The sequence below is a fragment of the Mytilus edulis genome, chromosome 7 (genome assembly GCF_963676685.1).
Source record: "Mytilus edulis chromosome 7, xbMytEdul2.2, whole genome shotgun sequence".
In the NCBI taxonomy this organism is placed as follows: Eukaryota; Metazoa; Mollusca; class Bivalvia; order Mytilida; family Mytilidae; genus Mytilus; species Mytilus edulis.
In genome coordinates, this window is record NC_092350.1 from 38053594 (window position 1) to 38073170 (window position 19577).

A 19577-nucleotide genomic window follows, 5' to 3' on the forward strand; every position below is an offset into this window, starting at 1 on the left:
TTTACATAGGGTGTATTATTTTCTGACAGATTACTTAATCAGTGATAGCATATTTTATTACTTGTTATAGTAAGAGCAACTAAAAGAAGTAAAATCAACCTTACCATCATCATGATCATTGCAATTTTGGGGAAAAACTAACTATTTTCTAAAAGATATGTTGTGCATAGAAAAGATAAGACAGTCAACTTCTTAACCAAATTGCAGCAATAGTATTCTTGATGTTAGTTCTTTTAATTGATCTTACTTGACCAATTACCAAAACTTACATACCACAGAGAAGTTTATAAGTGCTATTATGAAAATATTGTATGGTATATTGTAAATTTGACTTACCAGAAAGCCATGATGAGTATTAAGGTGATAATTATAATTTGTATAAAGCGATTGCTGCACCATCCGTTGTCTGTAGGAGGTGACGTCTTTCTGCTGCCATGTTGATGATTGTGCGATGAACTATGACGATATTTGTGACTTGGTGACGATGATGATGATTTCTTTGGTGGTGTACTACTGCACACAAAATAAAATAAACAATTGCATATATGTTACTATTGATTGATTGATTGTTGGTTGCTGAATGTCCAGTGGCAAATATTTCATGCATGTTTTGGACATGCATATGTAACTAAATTAGAATCTTAAATGAATTTTTGTCAGTTGTAATCAGTATGGTATAATGCTGATTTGGTCCGTCTAATAAAATATCTTTTGCAGGTAAACATGATATTGCTGTGTTGTATCAAATACAAGTCTGTTTGAAGTGTATGAGTACTTTTATAGTCATTTTGTTATTGAAATCACTCATTTTGGTTATTTTTTAAAGTTTTTTTGTAGTTTTTATTAGTTGTAATTGGCTTTTTACTAGCTGTCAATAACCATGAGAACTCTCAGATCTGTACTTAGTGTCTTTTTTAGTTGTTAGAATGTACAAGTACTTAGCCATGTCCACTCAGTGTTTTTGTTAGATGTATTTCAATTTGTTTCCATCTGAATTTTATAGATTGTTTTTCTGTTGTACTGTTACACCACTGTCCCAGGTTAGAGGGAGGGTTGGAATCCCACTAACATGTTAAACCCTGCCAGATCCTGTATGTATGTGCCTGTCCAAGTCAGGTGCCTGTAATTCAGTTGTTGTCGTTTGTTACAGTGTAGCATATTTGTTTCATTATTTTGTACATACATTAGGCAAGTTTTTTCATTTGAATTGTCACTGTCAAAATTTCAATTCAGTGATAATAAAAACTAATTTGCTGACTGAATATGAAGCCATTCTATTAAGGAGTTTTGAGAAACATGAAAAAAATATTTCTGTTCATGCAACATATTCATATCATCCGTAAATAGGAAGAAGTTGTCTGACAGATTCCTCAAATAGCACTGTCAAACAGCTGACCAAATATGAGGTTATTCTGTTGAAAAGTTCCTGAGAAAAGTACCATATGATGAAACCATTTGTTGGACAGCCAGACAGAGACAATTTGATTGCAAGGCAGCCCCACTTCTTGCGTAGGGGTGTAATATGATACATTATTACAGGTTGACATCCATGACTGTTACAGTTCATCCCACTGCATATTCAAGCAGTCAGGTTCAAACAAGTTGACTATTATGTTTAATCAAAAATAGAATATTGTTTAATGTACCGTTTATTCAACATTGCCACTTTTAGATGTACAACATAGGTTACATCAACACAAGATTTCTTATATTAATTTTACTGATGATGCATGCCTGGCAGGGGAAACATGTAGAAGTGATTAATATAATTGCAGACCATTTGAAGTATTGCTCACAATTCTAATTAAATCAGTTTTGCATCCATTTGCATTATTTGACAACCCTTGACACCAAGGAATCCAATTAAAGGGCTCTACTGATTCTCTAAGGTGTTGGTTCCCCATTTTGAGATTAAATATTTCTGTTTAAAAATAAATTTGAACTAGGAATAACTGTAAATTCAAAATTATTGCGTGCATTTATTATTGCGATTTTAATTTTTATGATTTATAGAAAAATCCTGTTTAATTCATAAATTTTTTTTCAAAATGTGAGTTTTAATTATTGCATTTACAAATCTGTTGCATTTTGGCAATAATAAAAACCTCGCAATAATTTCTGAATTTACAGTATTACCTTGACAGATAATGGGGCTCTACTGAAAGGATTCTCAAAAGTGTTGGTTACCTATTTGGAGATTAAATATTTCTTATTGAAAAAAATGTGAATTATGAATTTTAAATACCTTGACAGATAATGTAAACATATGATTGTAATTGTGACTTACCTTACTGTGCTAACACTACATGATGACTTAGAGCTGACTGTTGATTTTAAACTATCGTAACGTTTTAATTTTGATAATTTTTTGTTCATTTTTTCAAGTTCATCAATTCTCACTTCTAAATTGTCTGTTAATTTACACAATTCTTTAACTGCACCAACATTCTCCATGAAAATACGATCCTGAAAAAAAAAGAGTATTTAAATCATCATTTAAGATTGATGCATTAAAATGCATTACACTTTTATTACTCCTTTCTGGATGATTATAAAAAGAAATGTGTTTGACTATTGTGAAGACTGAGGATACAAAAATTAAAATTAAATTCAAAATTCAAGTAAAAAATGAAATTAAATAATAACTAAGTACACTTACAGTAACTGTTGGTGTATGGGACAATGTTACAGGTAGTAACGGAAGTTAATATCTAATATGTGATTAATTTATTTATCAATTATTTATCAGATTAACCCTCCTTAATGATAAGATTAATATAATACATGTGACCTTCTTCAGATCAGTTTCTATAATAGAGTGGGACCTGTCGCACCTTTAAAATGATACCATTACATTTCTATGAAAAAGTAACATTTTTTTATCTCAACTATCATTTATTTTTAGCACTGAAGTAATACAGTTATAGTACATGTACCAGATATCATTAAAGACAAATCATGTTGTCAAATGGTTGTGACTGACTGGCTATTCGTTTTCCATTGATATACCTTTAAATTTTGTGTATTGTATATATAACAGAGAAAAATAAATGAGTTACAAGTTCTACAAGATTTCTTGCTTCACATATATCTCTATGTTTATCTGACAAAAACATTAAAATTTAATTATAGTCTTTCAAAATCAATCGAAATCATATTGATTTTAAGAACTATTTTCCAAATTTGTCTCATATAATATAAAAACTTTTTTTAAAGGATTTTTATAAAGTGGTGCTAAATAATTCAAGGTTTGAGGAGCACCATTTTTATATTGCTAATGGTGATCCCTGTCTACATTATCAATGTATTGACAAACAAGAGGCTGTCACAACGACAGCAAACCGGATTTATTAATATTTATTTGTGTCCTGGCAATATCACAAGAACCATTACTGATGAATGGTGAAAGTGAAAATCGTCAATATCAAATTTGACCTCCATTTTGTCATCAGTATCAACATATTAAAATTTGAAAAGCTTAGATTAAATGGTTCGTGAGTAAATGCAACAACATGAATGGAAACGCCATTTTACAATCTTTCAAGAACCATAACGCCTGAACGGTGAAAGTCAAAATCGTCATTATTGAACTTGACCTCTATTTTGTCATCAGTAACAACATATAAAAATTTTAAAAGCTTTGGTTGAATGGTTCATGAGAAAATGCACGGACACGACTGGAAACACCATTTTTCAATCTTTCAAGAACCATAACTCCTGAACGGTAAAAGTCAAAATCGTCATTATTTAACTTGACCTCTATTTTGTCATCAGTAACAACATATTAAAATTTGGGAAGCTTTGGTAGAACAGTTCATGCGTAAATGCACGGACACAACTGGAAACTCCATTTTTCAATCTTTCAAGAACCATAACTCCTAAACGGTAAAAGTCGAATTCGTCATTATTGAACTTGACCTCCATTTTGTCATCAGTAACAACATATTAAAATTTGGGAAGCTTTGGTAGAACAGTTCATGCGTAAATGCACGGACACGACTGGAAACTCCATTTTTCAATCTTTCAAGAACCATAACTCCTGAACGGTAAAAGTCAAAATCGCCATTATTGAACTTGACCTTCATTTAGTTGTCAGTAACAACATATTAAAATTTTAAAAGCTTTGGTTGAACGGTTCATGAGTTAATGCACGGACAACATTTGATTGCCGCCCGCCCGGCCGCCCGACTGCCCGACTGCCCAACCGCCTGGCCGCCGTACATCCCCAAATCAATAACCTTTTTTGTCACAAAATTCCGGTTAAAAACATGAAGTGGCTGTAAGGAAGACCTTAAATAAAATCCTTAGTATAACTCCAAATTTAGGCCCAATTAGTCCTTGTAACAGAAGTTGAGAAATATGACGTGAGAGTTTTTATCTTAACCAAATTAATCAATGGATGAACAGAATGAAGGCCTGTCAAATAACATGAATATATTTAAAATCCAGTCTAAGAGTGCATGAATAATAAACTTTACTATATATGTTAAAACAAATTCTGGACAAATTTGATTTTAAACAAGTCATTTGGTCTCATTGGCAATCATACCACATCTTCTTTTTTATCTAGTTTCATAAACTCCTAGGACAATATTTGAAAAATACCTTTTACCATGAGATTCATGCCCATTCAAAACTATGTCTTTGCTTTCATTCTTGCATTTCTTTGTTTTGAAGCCAAACTCACCTTATTTACAACTAACAGGTTATTAACCTGTTTCCCAGAATTTAGTGCAACATCCCCTGTTTCCATGACAGCATCAGGAAGTACATTTTGCACTTCCTGTGCCAATACACCAGTATCATGGCGCTGATGTTCAGGCATTCCGACAGTGTCAGCGAAATCCTCTTTATATTTATATTTGTATATATTCAGTTGAGCAACATTCTTCAGTTGATCCTTTGAATTAACCTACAAAGAAAGATAACTCACATTAGTTTTACCAATCAATATTTTTTTTAATTGAACAGTAATACATGTGTAAAACAGAGCTGGCTTCTCATATTAAATGGTACCCAATAGATTTTACATTAAGTAACCTTATATAGAATCAATTTTCAACAAATATATTAACTTGCAAAAATTGAGAGAAAATTTCATGAACAGAAAATACCATGCGGATGCTGATGTCAATTAAACCTTCCAAATCTACTTTTATAAACAAAACAAAAAACAATTGAATATTATGTCGCTTTGCAGTTTTTTCCTTTCCAAATACTTAATTAATCTTTACTCTCTTTGTTTTGAAATTCTGGACAAATCTATGTTAGACATTATACATTTTCTTTTGTAATCCTTCATTGGCCATGATGTGGCTGCCTGAATCACACCAAAAAGCCTCTTATACAATAGTTCAGAAAGGCATGAACTAGCATGCTTACAAAAACTGTTAACAACCCTCACATGACACCATTACAGACTTTATGAGCTGGATCTCTGCAACTGTTGTCTGTTACCCAGTTATCACACAGTTAAATGACACTTCCTAAATCAACTCTAACTGTATTTATTACAGTTTCTTTTTTATTGAAATTTTCTTAAACAATTATAACCAGTAATATTTCAAAACCCAAATAAACTTATTAACTTCTGATCAGAGGGAAATAACCCAATCAAATAATGAAAGGGTCTAAAACTCAACAAAATGAAAAGCAAAAGTTGTAAAACTTTAACTTGACCTTCATTTAGTTACAGGAAACAACATATCTAAATATGAAAATATTTCATCAAGAGTTTTTATGTTAATGAACGGACACCAATTTTTACTTAAAAATCTGGTTAAAAATGTAAACATCTCTTAAATAATGTATAATCTTACCTCTTTTATTTCATCTTTAACCCTTTTATCTGAGGGTTGGAGTAAATGACCAGTCAATCTCATGTTACCATGGACGGTCAGTGCCTCCTCTGGGTGGTCAGTATTAACACCTACCCTACCCACATGGTATACTCCATCTGGAGTCTGAGCTTTCTGCCACATCACATCTACATCACTGTCAAACTGACCAGGATTTGATGCCTGAAAAATTATCATAACAAATATATCATCAAAAATAAAATGCTGTAAATTCATTATACTGAGGAATCATTTATTTCGTGGGTAACAATTTTCAGGGATTAAGGAAAACATGTTCGTGGACATTTAATTTCATTGTTTTGGCAAAGTCTGTATACAAGCCAAAAAAAATTTGTTATTCGTTGAACATTTAAGTTAGTGGCTCACCTGTACCCACTAAATCTACAAATTGGAATCCAATAAATAATAATGAATCCACAGTAATTCATTTAAGAAATTATCTATAAGCTGTAGTAAAATATAGATTTTAATGATAAAACTTATATTAACTTTTCTCTCATTATCTCTCTTTCATACATGTACTAGACTTGAATTAAAGATAAAGCACTTAGGTGGACTTATCAAGCACCTGGTTAGTTGTAGGTTTAAAAATTATATAGGCAAGGCAGTCTCAACCAGAGAGATTACTGTCTAACACCATGAAATTTTTTTATATATTTTTTTATTCAATGTAATCTTGCTGCAAAAAGTAAAATATTGGCAATAGAATGAAGATAATTGCTATTGTAGAATGTTTCTAACGTACTTAAATACCTACATCCATCCACACTAAGCAAATAAATCTCTGATCACCTTGAAACTCACCCTGACAATCAAACGCTCAGATGATTGTGCTGCCACCATATAATCATTGTCACCACAGTGTGCATGTAATGCCACTACTAACATAAAGTATCGCTGATCTGGATTAGGTCGCCCTTTCTTTCTCATATTGTTAGAAGTTGTCTCACTAAAGTGTAGCCGACCAACTGTCATTTTATTGGTTTGATTTGGTATAATATCCACTCTGAAATAGAAACAAATCATACCAGTAATATTTAGTGACCACAAGACTGTGTTGTAGTTATTTGAACTAGTAAAGCTGATTCTATATCAACCATGAATGAATATAAAACTTAGAATCTTTATGTGATAACAAGTTTATATTTTGTTAAGCCATGTTTTCAGATTCGAAAGAACCTTATTAGTTACATTGTTTGAGGGGATAATGGGCAAAAATAATATCAAGTATAATTACTATCCTGGAAATAAATGTACTAAAATTTTTACCCAGGAACAAACAAAAGTACTTTCACAGTTGTCCAATTGTCAACGTATATTTGTTCCGCCTAACAGAAGTTCCAATGGAAACTTTGTTATAAACATTGTAATAATATCTATTCCTGTTGGAACAAATATTCTATACCATTTATTCCATTGGGAACATATACTGTAATATTTATTCCTGTGGAAATAATATTCCAGAATATTTTTTCCTTTTGGAACTTATATCATGAAGGAACTTCTATTCCATGACACTATAAATATATCAAAATCAGACACCTTCTCCTTATTTAGTACAAAAAAGTCTACAGAAGTGTACCTAATCATCACATAAAGAATTAAATACCGTAGTTTTGCACTGATTTCAGTTTACAGAGCTTATGATTTCATCAATTGATTAATAATGTTTAATGCCACTTTTAACACTATTGTGCTATTTCATGGCGGTCAGTTTTTATTGGTTGAGGATGCCAGAGTGCCAGAAGAAAACCACCAACCTTTGGTAGGAAAACAGACAATCCTGGTCTGAATATTAAGACTGGAGTCAAGTTTACCTGCCCAGTACGGGATTTGAACTCACAACCTCTGTGTTGACTGGCTAGTGATACAGAATTTGGACTACTTAGACCATTTGACCACTGCGTCCCCTTCCTTAAGATTTCAATGTTTAATAATATTTTAAGGTTTTCTGTACTAGTACATAAGAAGGAATATGAAAGAAAATGTGTGCAGGATAAATTGAAATTTTTCAAAACTTCTTCTATAATACACATTTATGTACAGTTAAAAAAGAAAAAAATACTTGTACATTTTAATATCTTTGCAATTGTCGGTTGTTATAAATTTATGTATTTTTTTTTCTTTTTCTTATAGTTATCATTGTTTTGATGAAATACCATTGTTTTATCATTTATTTATATTTCAAAAGGGTGAGAGGGGCTTCATTTATTACCATATGTCATTGGGAAATGAGAACCAAAGGATATGTTGGAAACATAAACCTTATTAAGATTACACACTTCATGTATATATAGTACATGTTCTGTCATGAACAAAAAAAAACTCCTTTTCCTTTTCACCATTATATAACATATGTCATGCGCCTTACAACAAGTTTCCATCAATTGCACTTGTGGTTGGTACATATATGTACAGACTGGTAGTTAATACAGATAAACACATATACTGATGATATAAGATATTGCACTAAGGTTGTCAACACTTTTGAATAACAGTATAAATCACCTTAGAGAACCAATTTTCTAACAACTGGTTAATCTATCAAAATCTATTTATAGACATGTCCATTATTGATAAAAAAAAATATTACTATTTTGAAATAGCCTGTTTCAAGTAACTTTAACAAGATTTACCAGAAATTCTACACCCACCAACTTTAAACACCTGATATATCTCTAAACTGTTGCTAATATATGATTCTATTTTGATTTGAAATCTGACATGTATAACAGAAAGAGAGACATGAGATACCAGAGGGTCATTCAAACTCATAAGTCGAAAAATAAACTGATAGTGCCATGGCTAAAAAAAGAGAGAAGTAAAAATACCAACAGACAAACAAAAGTATACAAAACACAACATAGTAAACAAAAGACTAAGCAACAAGAACCCCACCATAAACTGTGGTTGATCTCAGGTGCTCCAGAAGGGTAAACAGATCCTGCCCCACATGTGGAAAGGTTTTTCATTGGTTTAAATGTCATTCTATGTAAATGAACTTACCTAACAGGATGGAAAGGCTTTTTACTTCTATCTGATTGTGACTGTTCTATTTTGATTGTTTGTGATGGTGACTCCGACTGTAAAAGTAAACATATAAATTTAAACTTCAGAACTGGCTTAAAATATACTTTTCAATAGTAAATTCATCATGGAAATCTAAATGAATTTGTGACAATGTGTTTTTTAAAAAGCATATAGTAACTATTCTGGAAACAGTGCAATCATATGATTTTTAGCAGGAACAATTTTTGGTGCTTAACTGGTTATTTCTTAATGAAATGACACAGAGATATGTCTTACCTATGTTACATATAAACTACGAAATAAAGTCAAAGGACCATATATGGTAAAATAATTTCCAATGAAATGAGATGATCCATTGGTATTTCAACTGCCTATCAAATAACGTAAACTGATCTTTTCACAAACTTATTTTTTTTTTACTCTACCTATGATGATGCTAGAACAGCATACAAAAATTTCATCTTTGCAACTTATTAATGGTGAGACAAAAATTGAAGTTTTCTTAAAACTTTGAATATCCTCATTTTACTTCCTGGTCAGTGCAAAATTTGTATATTTTATATATTTTTTTAAGGCTTACCTTTACACCATAGAAATGTAAATGAAAAGCATCAATTTTCTTGACCCCTTCTGGAGTTCGGACATATCTAGGGTCTCCAGCAATTGCCATGTGTGCTGTGACCTGGAAATGATTCTTTTTCTGACATACAAACGCTTCATCAGGTGTTGAAAAGTTAAATCCTTTGTCAGAATCTATACGATACTGAGGTGGTGGTCTGTAGTAAATAAAAATACATATTACTTTGGATTCATTATTATTCTCTGGGTTTCGTTATTACAGATGAGCCACGAATTACAAATTTTCTATAGGCTTTATATGCAGAAATTGGCAAAACCCAGAAATCAAATATCCACAAAATGCACATTTTCCTCAATCCACAAAAGTTGTAACCCACATTAATAATAAATCAGCTGTAATTTCTAATTCTTTCAAAAAAATATAGTTAATTGATTGCACATTTTTAATATCTATTATGTCACTGATTCATAAAAAATACATAAGTGTATAACTGAAAATCATGACAGCTATTTCACAGGTAAAAGTTAAAAACACAGAAAACAAATTAGATAACCCCACAAAGACATTATTCATAATTTGACTTAAAAATGTATTGGTAATTCTTTTTTTCGGGGAAACAATTATAAAATAAAACCCTAAGCAATTTAATTCTTGTTTTAGTTATTTTTCCTCTATCTGTACTTGCAGTTTAAAAGCCAAATGAAGAAAAAATAACATATGACATTTTTTTTAAAAAACAACCCAATCAAACAGCATAAAGGGAATAATACCTTTTTGTCCTTTATCCTCAAAGAATATTTATATATATTTTATAGCCTCCAGAAGGAGAGTGTAAATAATAAACATAATAAACACAAAAATTCCACAATTGAACAAAATAGGCAGGATAAATCAGAATGTCATGGTCAGTTGAAATGAGTAAGTTAAATCAGAATGTCATGGTCAGTTGAAATGAGTAAGTTAAATCAGAATGTCATGGTCAGTTGAAGTGAGTAAGTTAAATCAGAATGTCATGGTCAGTTGAAGTGAGTAAGTTAAATCAGAATGTCATGGTCAGTTGAAATGAGTAAGTGTTATGTTTTTAAAAGCAAATGTTTTATGTAACTTTTTTTTACTGGTATTGTATATAAGAGCCTCAGGGAAGATAAGTTATAGTAACTAACTGTGTTCATCATTTTAGAAAAAATATAACTTATAAAATTTTAATATTAAAACAGATGAGAAATGTGATGAAAAATATCATTAACCTAATTTTGATGAAAGAACCATAATTCAATTTAAACTTCCAAAATTTTGACTTCAATAACTTACAGATCTTTGAGATTAGAATCTGTTAATGCGGTCCACTTCGGAACATTGAATGCCTGCCATTTGATCACTTGGTATGAGGAGTCCATGAAACCAGAATTACTAGAATCTGGGTCATATTGATAATCTTCTTCACAATCTAGGTATCCACCAAAACTGGAATCTAAAAAAAATTACATAATGTTAGTTCATTGTCACCTGCAAATAGGTGTATGGTGAAACTTAAGCCAACCAGTATGCCACTTACTGGTATGTAAAACAAGAACAGAATTGGGCCAAGAACAGACCTTTCAGGCACAACTGAGTTCAAATAATAAGATCTAATTGAATTAAAAAAATGACTATTAAATAACTCCATACTTGCTCTCTAAAGCATACACATTTAATAGCTGGCTGTTAGGTGTGAGCCAAGGCTACATGTTGAAGACCGTACCTTGACCTATAATGGTTTACTTTTATAAATTGTGATTTGGATAGAGAGTTGTCTCATTGGCACTCATACCACATCTTCTTATATCTGCATACATGCTTCATAAGCATATTCATACATCAAATATCAAATACTTGCACCTTAAAGCATACACACACATATACATATAATATAGAGTAGACCATTGTTTTTCCTGTTTAAATTGTTTTACACTAGTCATTTTGGAGCCCATTCGAGCTTGCTGCTGGGAGTGAGCGAAGGTTCCGTGTTGAAGGCATACTTTGACCTATAATTGATAACTTTTTACACATTGTAACTTGGATGGAAAGTTGAATCATTGGCACTCATACCACATCTTCTTATATCTAAGAACTACTTGTAACCTGGCTTAAAATAGTGAAAAGTCTACTTTAACTTACTAGGTTCCTGTTTAATAGGTAAGATATCTTGTCGTCCTCCATTCAGTAGTACATTGGTTAACGTATTGTTAGGTGAATCAGGGTACTTTCTCTTGGCTGGACGTGATGGGATACTAAAAATAAACATTACACAATCACAACAAATGTTTTATCAAAATAAAAGATCTTCTTATAGTTTGCATAGCTATGTAAACTATTCCTATACCAAGATGGAAGACTTTCAGAAAGAATACAAAATGGTGGAAATTTCAGTTGACATAATTTTTTCTTTACATCTACAAGTTTAAAGCTTCTATATTGTGATAAGTTTTTGGTATATACTATTGGGTTTAGCAATTAGTAAATCCAGAAAAGCACTTCAGATGCATCAAACCTATAATATGCTCTTTGCAAGGACTTTTACCAGATTTCAATTGCTTAAAAAAATATCGGGTGCTTCAAATCATGTGTTATCGGAATGACCTTCTGCACTTATGGATGAGATCAAATGTTTGGCGAGCCAAACATATGAACCTAATTATGACTATGTATTTTGCCTCTTGCTGCACATGTAAATATGTGTCTGAGTGTTTCCAAATAAAGTATATTGTATTATTATTGTATTGTTTATTTTGTGTTACATATTAGCACTTATAAAAACAAGCTGTGTAAATAAAAAAGTATTTACCTGAGGAAAAATATTCCTTACATTATTATTGAGCACATATGGTGTTATTCCCCTTTTTCTTAAAAAATTAAAATCCTATTACATTAAATTATTTTATTTCATGTTTATATAAATTAACATTGTGTTACTGTATACATGTACAAGTATTAATTGTTTTGTACCACGCAATGGGTTGTCCGAAACGGATCTTTTGAGGCGAAAATAACAGGGAAATTTAACACGATTTTTTCATGTATGTAGGTTAACCAAGGCAATACATCTTGAATATGTAATAACTGCAGTAAAAAATAAATCATTGTTTTAAATTATAGTTTTAATCCTTTTATCATCAACTGAATGAGTTTTCCACAGTAAATGTGTGAGTTCATACTAACTTCTTAATTATTTTTATGTTAAACCTTAAAAGAAAAGATTGCTACCTATTTTATTAGTATGATCTTACCTATAAGAAGAAGAGATCATCTGTGAATCTGCTGGTTCATGTCTGAATCTACAACGAAACGTAATTACTGAAATATTTTTCATGTCATAAGTTGAACTCATAACTACACAGAGTGTGATACAAAAAAGTTATATTATACAAAAACTGTATTTTAAAAGTGGCTTCTTCAGCATCATTTTTTATTATTTTTATTGAAATTAAATAACTTGAGTTGATATCAAGTAATAAGAAAACTAAAATTATTCTTAGAGATTTTCTATCTATTCAATCAAAATTAGTTATTTGCAGTTTCTGGTGTAAACTCAGTTTTCTAAATGAAATGTTAGAAAGTGCAATAATTTGTGAGGTTGGTGTTGTTTCTTAATATATATTTTAAGTATTGTAAGATCATACCATACTTTTCTCTTATTAATACCTTCTCTTCATGTCACACTTTTGATAATGGTGTCTTAACTTTTGAGGAGGTGAGATCATTTGTGGGTTCATGTCATACTTCTGTTAATAGTGTCTAACTAGTGATGAGATCATTTGAGATTTTATGCCACACTTTTTTTTATAGTGTCTTATTTGTGAGAAGAAATCATTTGAAAAGAGCAGGCTAATGCCGCAACAAGGCAGCACCCGGAAAGTGGAAAGAGATAAATATAAGTTGCAATAACTTGTTACCCAATCCACTATAAGATAAATATGTTTATAAAAACTTTAAATTAAATCATTTGAGAGTTGATACCACATAATTGGTAATGGGTGTTCTTTAATATAAGGAGAGGGGATCAATTGATAGTAAATGCCACACTTTTTTTAATGGTATCTTACATGTAAGGAGAGATCATTAGCAGATTAGAGAATGATGCAACACTTTTAACTGTTGTTACCTGTGAGGAGCTGAGATCATTTGAGTTTGATCTGTCTTACCTGTGAGGAGGTGAGATCATATAAGTTTGATCTGTCTTACCTGTGAGGAGGTGAGATCATTTGAGGGTTCATGCCTGTAGCAGAGAGAGGTAAAGGTGTGGATGATGAAGGATCAGGGTGAGATACTGGAGCAGGTTGCATGTGGTTTAATACAGGTGGCTCATTATACCCTGATGGAATAGACTTGGTGTGAATTCCTGGAGGCCTGTGGTGGCTCGGTGGATACATGTGATGCATCGTGGGGTTCACACCGTATTTGTTTTCTGAAAAAGATAATAACAGATTAGTGAGTGTACATTTAACTTATTATGATAAATTGTAATAGATATATCATCTTAAATTTATTAATTAATAGAAAGTCTTTTTTACCTGAACCCTTGATTGAAATTTCCATTAAGATATATGACAAAAGTAACCTGTTCTTAACTCAGCTGTTTACTATGTTAATACTTGGGTTCAACCGTAATAAATTGATGAAAATCACAAAAAAAAAAAATGATCAAAGTTGATGTGTGAACCATGCATCTGCACATGACTTAGCTAGCAAAATTTTACTTTGTTACCAGAAGATATCAAGTCTTTTTATTTATGAAATTCTACCTGTAGTCTTAGAGTCTAACTGATTATGTGTGGAGGGTCTTATGTTTTGTGATTGTTTGACTTAAATTGTTAGGAAGACTGAAGATGTTGGGCAAACGGACAAAAATTGGAACATATTTTACTCTAAAATTCTCCTTGCTGTGATGCTGGAGTAACAAGACAAAAAGTAAACTCAACTCTAGACCACTCAATTCATAATGTTCATTAAGTCAATTTCAAATTCTTTTTTTTTTCTTCAAATAGAATGTATTCATTGAGAGGATACTCATTTGTATATTTATCTTCATTGTAAATCAAAGCAAATACACCTAATTCCACTAGGATTCTAGTTTATTTTATATCAAATAAATAATTTTACCAACTAACACATTTAACCTATCAAACTCAAATAACTTGACACAAATGTTGCCAAAAATATTGGCACCTTAACATCTTAAACATGAAATAAGTTGTTTTAGAAAGAAAACAAACACAAAAACAAAAAGTTAAATATCTACTTCACATCCTAAATTGGTAGACAATTATGTAGGTGTGAACAAGTAGTATGTGTTTTATCTGCCATAATAAAACATTTCAAAACAAACAATACCGTAAATCAACTTATTTTCACGGATCATTGACTTCACATTTAGCCCTTTCTAGCCCTCTTCGCTGCTATTTAATTTCACGATTTTCAAATTACTGATGGGCAGTAAGATCTTAGTTTTAAAATTTTGCAACTTATAATTATATTCGCGCTATTTTTCTTCTTGCAAAAGTCGTGAAATAAATAACACGCAAAATTAGTTGGTTTACACTAAACGTTTTTTGCATTTCCTTTGAAATTTAAAAAATATTTTCTTTGTAATTTAAAAAAAGATGTATCTACACAAATATTGAACTCTAAATCACTATTAGAAACAAATTTTTATTATAAAGTGCAAGTTCTATAACAACAACACTTTTTATTTTTGAAGGTATCAAAATGAACAAAAAATTGTTCTTTGTGAAATAACCTCACTAGAAATGTTTCAACCTAAAATATAACGAATGAGCCATAAAATTAAAATTAACCAACTCAGCTTGAAGAAAAATCGAATTTTAAATTTGATATCTATGGGTAGTAACCTTTACCTTATTATCAACCATATATACACATAAAGAATTACAAAAAAGACAAGCAGATGGCGATAGTTCCAATTATTTCAAATTTTTCTTACCATGAAATTTTTTCATCTTAATCCAATCATTGATTTTTTGGTTACAGTTGCACATTTGAATTTCTCAGATTATCTTTAAATTTTCAAGAATTCAATAATTTCATTCTGGTTGGACATGACAAAATGAAAGGAATCTAAAAGAATTCTTTAAATTAAGCCTCAGGTGTGACAAGCATTATGATATGAGTATTTTTATTGCATATTTGCCACCCAGATCTTGTTAACTTTCCATTTTCGACAAAATTTACATTTGATTCTTCTTTAAGCTGATGATCTTGTCCCGTAGATTAACAACAATTGTCAAAAAAAACTGACACTGATTACAAAATTTAGCATTTTGTGTACCGAAATCCGATCTATATTTAAACTACCAAAAATCACATGTTGTATTTAACAAAGTTTAATAAAAACACTAAAATGGTTCATTGTCCTTCTTGATATTGACAAAACGATCAGACTATATTGACGAGGTATAGAATCGTGTGTGAGGTCGAGACATTGGTTTAATTAACGATTGGTACGACCTGGTACTACATTTACACGCCTTAACAAATGGAAAATTAAAAGAAATGGCTAAAGTAAATCAAGACATCCAATATTGACCTCCTTATCAATTTTTCGATAGGAGTTTTTAGTAGCAATTATTACATAAAGATGTAGGAAACATTGGCAGCAATTATTACATAAAGCTGAAGTTGGCATTTTATTCAACATATATCTGCACTATAATTAGAAGTAAAATTAAGAGAAAATAAATACTTTTTTTCTATGTCTTAAGGCTGGGGCCAAAAATAAATAATTGTTTGTTTCCCCAAACCCGACCCTATCAAGTCAGGAGAGGGTAGGTAGGTAGGTAAATTATTTTATTTTTTTGGTAATTTTTTTTTTTGTACTTGTAAACAGGAAATTGCAAACCTTCATTATAGGGCTGTATTTTAAATTCTAGGGTTGATTAAGCTATCAGTTTCCTCATGTCAGATTTATTAAATAAAACTCGATGTATAATTTGAAATAGTTTATTTAATTGGGTTTCTTTTGGATGGTAATTTTCCAATAATGACACAGTCTTTGTTGCCCCCACAGCTGCACAGAAGGCACATATATCGGGCTGTGCCACAGTAGAGTAATAATACGTGAATTCAACATGTGTTCGTCACAGTCTATCTGTAGGTGAACATTCAACACGCCTTCAACAGCATCACCTGAAATAAAGAACAACAGAGATCTTTAATAAATAAAAAAAATAATATCCTAGAGTACTTTATATATATATATTGGGAATTTTCAATGAAGAAAATGTCTAAAATATTGAGCCTTCTGTTTATTATATTCAGCAGTATAATCTGTCAGAAATCTGTCCAAGTTCAACGTCAGAGTGTACTAGTAGAATGAAGTTTATACCGTTCATTGAAGTATGCAATTTTCCACTGAAAAAGGATTTGAACATTGAACCCATATCAAACACTGAATAACTCAATGGAACATGCATATAAAATATAATCAACTGAGAGTGTATGTTAGATGTTGAAATTTCATTCAATGTTGGGTAACAAAATCATGCTATGCAAGACCATGTTATTATATATTAAAAATGATAAGAAAATCTTTTGGGAATACTATAAAAGCATTCCTTCAGGTGTGATAACATATCAACAACAGTAGTCATACTTGGTTAGCAGTCTGTCAAATGCTCTGGATTCTCGAACAGTTTATACCATTGTGGCAGCCTTCTGGTTAGAGAAGTATGCATGGGCTGTCTGCTTTAACAAGACTAGTGTGGAGTGAGCTGCTTTTATTAGGGACCAAATGATTAATTTAAATCAATTGCTTTCAGGCCTCAGGTTAAATTAGTAAGGGCATAAGGAAATCATTAGGGAATTTAGGTAAAGGGTTTGAAAATTTGCAAGAAAAAGAATGCAAACAAAGGTGGGGAGACTCTCCTTATCCTAAAAAAGTCTACCTTTGCTTGCAAGAAATAGATGTTGGGACGGTCACTTATTATGCATACCTGTTAACTTGTTAATAGCTTCTTCTTTTCCCTTAGAAAGTTTGTTGACAGCCTTGACTGGCTCCCATCATTTTGCCAAAGGTGTTGACAACATTTGAGGAGGATCGAGGCTTCTTTTTCTTTAGAGGTCCCATCAATATTAATGTCAGTGCAAAATTTCAAAAACTTAAATATGTATAGGAAGATGTGGTATGAGTGCCAATGAGGCAACTCTCTATCCAAATAACAATTTATAAAGGTAAACAATTATAGGTCGAGGTACGGTCTTCAACACGGAGCCTTGGCTCACACCTAGCAAGCTATATATATAAAGGCTTGTATAAAAAGTAAAAACACAAAAATACTGAACTCCGAGGAAAATTCATAAAGGAAAATCCAAAAATAACGGCAAAATCAAAAGTCCAAACACATCAAACGAATGTTGAATTGTTGAATAAAGGGCCCCAAAATTACAAGTGTAAAACCATTCAAAGGGGAAAACCAACGGTCTAATCTATATAAAAAAACGAGAAACGAGAAACATGTATAAATTACATAAACAAAAAGTCTTTATTAAAGTCTAGTGCCTGTTTCATGTCATCATCGTAGTGTGGACTAAATATTTCTGTAGAACCACTTTTTTAGATACACGGATGTGTTTTTTGTCACGAGCATTCTCCTCCTCTTCAGTCAATTTTAAATCGGCTATCACGTCCTCACATATGTCTTCGAACATTTGCGTAATACATTTGTTACCAAGTCTTTCTTAAAGTTTCCAGCCGAATAAACGGCAACAAAAACTGACAGAACGGCGTCCATGTAAATATATGAACAGTCTAGAGAATATTGTTCTGAATATCGTAAAGACCCGAGACCACGTGGAAGAAGAAAGCCAAGTCGCGTCATCAAGGCGTTTTCAACAATGCCGATTTCAATGGCGCTTTGAAGAACAGCGTCTCCTTCTTATGTCTTATGTTTTGATTTTTCCATTTCATAGGAGCACCGCACCACCACATGAATTTCGATAAAAAAAAATTCTACCCAAAATGGGCAATAAAATTATTCCGGTCGCGGCGATTTTTCCGGGTCGGTCGCGATTGGGGAAACAAACAATATTTTATTTTAGGCCTGGTACTATTAAACTACCTGGGACTAACTGGGACTATTATAGTCCCAAGTCTAGTTATTTGAAGAATAACACATTTTACACTTTTGTTATTACAGTACAACATTGAAGTACAACTTAATAGGCACTGATACAATGTATCACAAAAATATATAAATTTTATCTCATTGGATAATTCATTACATCTTTTTTATGTCATTTAATCATTGAATATTCAAATGATGAAAATAAATAAATAATTAAAACTAGCAATATTTGGTTTTATTAATGATAAATATTGCAACTACAAAGAATATGTATTATCGTAATTTTCCCCTAAAACACGATAAAAAATATGAAAGAAAATTTCCAACAAAACAAGAAATAAATAACCCACCTTTAAGATAGAGAACCATCGTAAAAGTCATATTAGCAAGGTCATTAGGTTGTAGAGAAGACCCATCATTTACATTTGTTCATAAGAATTACACTGACATGTCGACTGGTACAAGTATATACAGTGAGCCAAGTAGGAAATCGCCAGACATATAATTTATGATGACATTTCCGTAAAAAGAAATTGCTGTTCCTTTTTTTTTTCGTGATGTAATTAAGAAATTTCCCATTGTTTATGTTTTGAAAAAAAGAATTGAAGGTGACAGAAACAAATGCAATTAGAACAGTGTCAAAATATGGAACACTATTTTTTACTTTTATCAAAAGATTTGTTACGTTTTTATAAAAAAAATATACAAAAAGAAATAATTTTCTTTATTTACACGAATATATTGAATTAACCAATGTGATTCATATATTTTCAACGAAAAATTATTTATTTTGATGAAAATTAAATTTTTTGTGGATACTTGGTTATGTTGTTTTGGCAATATTTGCATATCGGTCTACAGGAAATTATCAATCAGCCTATAGAATATTATCTGTTTTTACCACTTAAATTTTCATTCAACTACAACCTCAAAATTGAGTAAAATGAGTACCCATAGAATGTCTTTTACAATTCTTAACCTAGAAATTAA

General features: G+C 31.3%; 1 protein-coding gene and 1 long non-coding RNA gene across 12 annotated transcripts in view; both read right to left on the reverse strand.

Moving 5' to 3' along the window:
- Positions 1 to 19577, reverse strand: part of LOC139482659 (myelin regulatory factor-like) — a 109350-nt gene that overhangs the window by 16184 nt on the left and 73589 nt on the right. For 7 of the 11 annotated variants that reach the window (XM_071266655.1, XM_071266654.1, XM_071266658.1 and 4 more), the window contains 11 exons: positions 13690 to 13912; positions 12735 to 12782; positions 11626 to 11738; positions 10780 to 10939; positions 9469 to 9664; positions 8865 to 8941; positions 6651 to 6864; positions 5820 to 6020; positions 4688 to 4912; positions 2288 to 2466; positions 337 to 513 (listed from right to left, as the gene is read on the reverse strand). In XM_071266655.1, the coding sequence (XP_071122756.1) occupies positions 337 to 513; positions 2288 to 2466; positions 4688 to 4912; positions 5820 to 6020; positions 6651 to 6864; positions 8865 to 8941; positions 9469 to 9664; positions 10780 to 10939; positions 11626 to 11738; positions 12735 to 12782; positions 13690 to 13912 (1813 nt within the window). The remainder of the gene's footprint in view (positions 1 to 336; positions 514 to 2287; positions 2467 to 4687; positions 4913 to 5819; positions 6021 to 6650; positions 6865 to 8864; positions 8942 to 9468; positions 9665 to 10779; positions 10940 to 11625; positions 11739 to 12734; positions 12783 to 13689; positions 13913 to 19577) is intronic. The other 4 variants (XM_071266656.1, XM_071266665.1, XM_071266661.1 and 1 more) reach the window with 3 other exon arrangements.
- LOC139481400 (uncharacterized) lies at positions 16449 to 18540 on the reverse strand. Its single transcript, XR_011654610.1, has 2 exons — positions 17457 to 18540; positions 16449 to 16650 (listed from the first exon to the last, which is right to left on the reverse strand). It is a non-coding gene; the product is annotated as an uncharacterized lncRNA (long non-coding RNA).